The following is a 6117-nucleotide window of genomic DNA, read 5'->3' as shown; positions in this document are numbered from 1 at the left end:
TTCATTTTTAACTTTCTGCCAGCTTATAAACAACTGCCTTTGGATTTTTACCAGGAGGAAATAAATCAGAAAAATACCCATTTTTCCAGAGCAAACAAGTCTTGGAACTTTTCCTGTAGCAAATTTCGAGGAATGTAGTACTCTCCTCAACACCTGACTATCTTTTTTCAGTGTGGAAATGCCTAGCTTTTGGCAAGCTTAACTCCCATTATTCTCATGCACAGAGACAAGAATCATAGCCTGATCTTAGCTCAGAGCTTTTCTGTTCCATCTTTTTTCTTCTTTCATTATTAACTAAAGCCAGTTCTTAAAAATGCAAGAATGTGGCAGCTTGCAGCAGTCCAAAATGGGATAAATTTTCAAGCCATCAAGGAAATGCTGATGTCTTAAGATGCCTGCTGCTTCATCATGCCCCACACAGAACAGGAAACACCACTTGGGCTCTACTGCTACAAGAAAACCACTTTGGTTTCCTGGTAACAGACAGACTTTTCATATGAAGTAAGCCCAGTTCCTCATTGCAATTGGTTACTTTTGTACCACCAACAAGCAAAACAAGACAAAAAGCCCAAACCCCAAACTTCAATCACAGTACATGGTGTTCCTCACATAGAACTAGGATTACATGGACTCACTTGCTACTTTAAGAGTTAAAAAATACAAGTTTTTGTATTAAATCTGTAGTACACATAAGCTTACAGGCTCACACAATAGACACAGCATGCCCATAATTTTTCTTAGTTATAAATAATTTAAAATTCTTAAATTCCACATAGTTTTAAATAAATGCCACCTCTTTTTTTCCCCTCCCTCCTTGGCTGTCCCAAAACAGTCTTTTCTCTCAATATCAAGGTTTTCTCCAAAAAGAAAACTATTGGCAAAAACAAGAAGGTTGTAGCACATTATTTATTCCTGTTTATTCCTGTTTCACGTGAAACCCAATATTGAATGAATCATCAGAACTAGATGTGGAAACAACTCACAGTCCTCGCATGAATCCTCTTCCATCTTAGGAAAGGAAATGCATTCCCACCTCATTCTGGTAACTCATTCCGGTGACAGCTACACCACCAAAACAGAGATTAAATTTCCAGAAAAGCCACCAAAGCCAGGCTGCAGAAACAGCTGAAATCAGATATTGTCATTAGTTACTCCAAAATCTGGATAGCTGGACTTTTCTGCACCAATAACCAAAGGCTTTACTGACGAAAGAGTAATTGTGCATGTGCACACGTCCATAAATACACACCTTCTCCTGAATAATTACATAAAACAGGTCCCATGAGGCAGATGGTTAGCGACTTTTAGACATTCACTAGGGATGCACAGTTTCCCTATGTTATAAGTCAGTAGTGCAGGCCTTCCAAATTCAGACCAACAGATACCGTTTACCCCAATATCACTGAGTGGAGCGCAGAGTTGTCCAAGTTTTTCCTGCCAAGGTGGCTCCTCGCTGCATCCACTACTTGTAGCTGCCAGCTCGTGCACACTTCTTGCTCCAACTGTGCTTCCACGCTGCTGCACAGCCCCTTGTGTGAACCCAGCACAAGGTGAAAACTGTCACATTAATTAGCAATGCTGGAAGATGAATCCTGTTGTACTGCAGTTTTCACTTCCCATTTCCCACACTTTCCATTTGTTTTGTGTCTAAATAGTAGCTGAAAGAGAATGGAGATAGAATCCCAGCACTGCGCTTGCATAAAACCCATACATTTGTTTTCTTGAACAGCCAGAAATGTGTCATAACAACGGCATTACAGTAACCCTATTCAAGAATTTTCTGTTCTTTTCTAAGAGGGTGATACAGCCCATCCTCAGCAGGTTCCCAAAACCTCAATAGTTCAATAGAAAGTATCTGCTGACCACCTGAGAGTCTTTTAAAAGCTATTTTAGGCTATACAATCTGTCAAAACCAATAGTACAGCTTGGGCACTCTGAGGACATTTGTCTGTCCCTATATTTGGGAAACCTGTTTTGTATATTCTTGTATAAGCACAGTGTGAAAACAGCCAACCCAACCTGTGCAGGCCACATAGTGCCTTCCTTTATATAGTGCAAATCTACATCAGCAAACAAACTTGACTAGGACTTTGCTCAGAACTGCAAGGCACTGACTTGTCTGGCTCAGTTTGACAGGCCACTGAAGTATGTGCTTGTTTTTAAGATCTAAGTGAAGATGCTTTTGAAGAAAAATGGTGTTTAGATGCTTTGTTTCATGAGAAACTCATGAGAAAACGTACGTGCAATTTGAGCTCCATTATTTATCAGTTATTTCATGCCAGTTCTTTAAATTGAGATAGACCAGGTAGATTAATCCCTACACTCTTAATTTTCAGTGTGCTCTCGGCAGTTAATTGATATCATGTCAGAATCAGGGACTACCCCTCTCCCACCTATACATCTGCTTCGAAGAATTTCAGTTAGGAGCAGGACACTCACAGTTGTCCACTGTCCAGGGGGTCTTCTGGGAATGGTGAAAGATTTTAAAAAAAAAAAACAAACAACAAACAACAAACCCACACCTTAAAACGGGCTCAATTTTTAAGACACAATTTCTCTAAATGAAATCACACCAGTTCTTGAGCTTGCTTAATTTCCATCAGCTTCTAGTTAGAATTAGCGAAGTCACCCACTTCCAGGTCTCAGCTAACATTTGTTCCCCGCTGGCAGACTAGCCCTAATTTTAAGTCCTGACCCAAGATCAGTCCTTACCCTCACATTCCTCAGCTCTTTTATACCTGAGGCAGTGATGCTATCCCAAGCATAACCCTGCTTCAGCATTCAGCTAGCCCCCATTTTCCTTGACTTTCTTCCCTTAAAGACTGCATCAGAGGCTTACATTCTTCCTTCTGTTTCTCCTTTTTTATAGCTTGGTATCTGCTCCTCAGTTCTCACACTCAACACAGCCTTAACTGCCATTTTTGGCTGCCTTGGCATGTAAGTCCATGTCTCTATTATAAAAGGAAAGCTGCTGAGTATTAAAGATGCAGTATGAACAGTCAGACATCGCTACGCAGGTGGAAAAGTTTTTACGTGTTCCTACTAACACTATTAACTTTTGTTTCTTAGTCAAGCTATGATAAAACATATAATGTATAAAGATGGATGACTATGGCTGTATCTGTATAGCATATTTGGCTTCAAAAGATAAACTGTGTTGAAATCTAATGACAAAGAATATCTTTAGGAAATAGCCAACAGAAGTACAGATTGCAACAGTTCCTATAGTGGCATTAGTTTGAGAACGGTGGGCTAATTCTTGCTTTTCAAAATTCATCACTCTGCAAAGTTCTTCATACTTGTACACATGCAGAAGATGAGAAGGCAAAAATCCCAAACCTTGTACTGAAGGCAATGAAGCCAAAAAGTTAGGATCCTGCAGCAAAACCTCTTAACTTGCTTGGTTTTGTTTGCGCAAAGAGAAATCCTGAAACTTTCTCAAAAACTTCATTTCCTGCTCCAAATTGTACAGATTTTCTTAATCCAAAACTTAAAGCTAGAAAGACAACAAAAAGTCACAGCACATGTCTCAGGGTAATCTCAAATTTCCAGACACTACTGTGATTTATAATGGAATGAAAAACAAATAGGCATTTGAGGTCAACCTGTAAGCACTCTCATCTGGGTGGGCCTGGTCCATGTGTGCCTATCTACATTAAGAAATTCAGCATATATAAATATATAAATAAAACATATATACAATACATAGTCACATTCATATAAGCCATAACATGACATATATTTACAAAAAATATTTGCAGCTATATTTTGCACATTCAGGTCCACATCAGGAATTCAGTTATTTAGCTTCTGCCTTGTAGAACTTGATCACCTTCCTAAGTAGGAATCTGGGATGAACTTGTACCTTATATATTCACAATATCCAAAAATAAGAAAGAAGAAAATAATCGTCCAAGGAGTTCTGCCAAGTTTATAAGAAAAGTTGAAACTTGTTGAAGCATTAGCTGCCTCCCCGAAGAGTGAATTACATGTTAGCAAACATTGAGAGACCTTCTCTTCTTCATGTAGAAAGACAGTACTTTGGTTTGGTCCATAAATAAATTTGAAACTCCTAAAATGCAGGCAGAGCACAAACTGGGTCCTGACAGATGTCCGTAGTATAAACTCATGCATAACTGCTGTTCCATTTGTCTCAGTTTAAACTGGTAGAGTGGTGAAAATGAACAAATGTAGAGATGAAAATGCCTACATTAGGTTACCTTACAGCGTAAAAAGGTAGAGAGTAGACTACATCCTGCTGGCATAGTTATAGTTTCCTTTAACGGTAAGTTACGTGGTTAAAAAAACCCCAAGGATCTCACATTTGTACAGGACATATTACACAGGTCTGTGATTTCCAGGAACTGGACATTTAATTTATTTCTCCAAAGATGGAAAAACATTTCTTCGCTGCTTCATAAAGTAGTCTTCTTAGGTATGCAGCCCAGGTTCAGGCATGCTTTTTTAAGCTGGGGGGATTTGCCCTCTTGACATGAAATGCATTTTGCAAGAGCAATTAAAGCTTTGGAGAAGGGGTTATTTTCCTTTCAAAAACACTTGGAAAAAATAAACCCCAAAATGCAGTAGTTTAAAGTGCCTATATGTCTGTCATGGTTTAACCCCAGCTGGTAATTAAGTACCACGCAGCCGCTCGCTCACTCCCCCCTCACCCAGGGGGATGGGGAGTAGAGTTGGAAAGGAATGTAAAGAGGGGTGAGATAAAAACAATCAAACCCAGGAAAACGTGAAGACCCGTGGGGAAGTATTTTGACATGAACTGTTGAACCATGGCCTCAGATAGCACTTTCAGCAATAGGCTGTGAAGTCATCTCTTGCTCCTCGCTATTCTCTGTGGACACGTCCTGGACCTCCTGCTGCTGATAAATATCTTGGACCAGCATGATGTTTGTGTTCCTCCACTCTCTGTACTTCACTGCCGTCAACTTTGGGTCCTCTAGCAACTGGTTAATTGTGGCGAGGTCATGTTCCTTACACTAGGAAAAGAACAAGTGGTTATTTCCTATAGAAACTGTCAAGCTCATTGTCCATAACAAAAACACTCTGGGAACATTAGAGAACCATATCACAAGAAGATGGCAAATAATCCAGCCTCCTGGCAACTTGTTTCCATTTTTAGAAAGCAGATCATCAAAGTTAAGTCCACAGCAGAAATTTGTCCCAGTTGAATGAAAGATTATGATTTCATGTAGTTTATGTTATAGGATCCTTAGCAAAACCTCATGAGAGGATTCATGTGAAAATTAGACATTGCTATACTGACTCACAACAAGTTAGTGCTTGCATGAAACTAGCACAACAGCATTTATTTTTGTTACTTACACCAGTTTCAACTTTCTCAAAAATACTTATTCCCTGGTCACATTATAAAAGTTTCCTCTCTGGGAGCTAGCAGAAAATAATTTTGGGTATTATCTGTGCACTGGCATTAGAGTGGCTAAAGTACATGTGGCTGCTAATACATCTACCACTGGCTACTACTACTAAATCTGGTCTCTACTTTTAGGCAAGAGCAGCTCAGACCATATATTGCAGGCACTCTGATTCAATTGAAAGGTATGAACTGTCACTGATGTAGGGACACCAGTACCCTCTACGTCACAGAATCACAGAATGGTTGAAGTTGGAAAGGACCTTTGGAGGTCACCTGGTCCAACCCCCTTCTTCAGGCAGAGCCACCTAAAGAGCAGGCTGCCTAGGACCGTGTCTGGACGGCCTTTGAATATCTCCAAGGATGGTAACTCCACAGCTTCTCTGGGTAACCTGTACAAGTGCTCATGCTAACAAGAAGTGTTTCTTGATGTTCAGAGGGAACCTCCTGTGTTTCAATTTGTGCCCACTGTCTCTGGTCCTGGTGCCACTGGGCACCCACTGGAAAGACCCTGGCTCTGTCTTCTTTACACCTTCCTTTCAGATATTTATATTCATTGCTGTCATCACATTTTCTGACACAACTTGCTTTTCAAGCCCTTATTGCTTATCCATGCAGCGGACCACAGGAAAAAGAAGCCTTTGTTAGCAGCCACAATTTCCTAATGGAGGCACACAAACTTTCCTTGATTTTGCCTGGCTCTCCACGCTCCTGTGCCACCCTGCCCT

The 6117-nt window shown here is 40.3% G+C and overlaps 1 protein-coding gene across 6 annotated transcripts in view; it reads right to left on the bottom strand.

Moving 5' to 3' along the window:
- Positions 1 to 887: 887 nt before the first annotated feature.
- Positions 888 to 6117, bottom strand: part of IPCEF1 (interaction protein for cytohesin exchange factors 1) — an 85416-nt gene continuing 80186 nt past the window's right edge. For all 6 annotated transcript variants that reach the window (XM_055809746.1, XM_055809748.1, XM_055809747.1 and 3 more), the window contains one exon: positions 888 to 4994. In XM_055809746.1, coding sequence (XP_055665721.1) covers positions 4794 to 4994 — 201 coding nt within the window. In that variant the 3' untranslated portion in view covers positions 888 to 4793. The remainder of the gene's footprint in view (positions 4995 to 6117) is intronic.

Source organism: Falco peregrinus, chromosome 7 (genome assembly GCF_023634155.1).
Source record: "Falco peregrinus isolate bFalPer1 chromosome 7, bFalPer1.pri, whole genome shotgun sequence".
NCBI classification, from domain to species: domain Eukaryota; kingdom Metazoa; phylum Chordata; class Aves; order Falconiformes; family Falconidae; genus Falco; species Falco peregrinus.
This window is presented reverse-complemented; position numbering and strand designations above follow the sequence as displayed.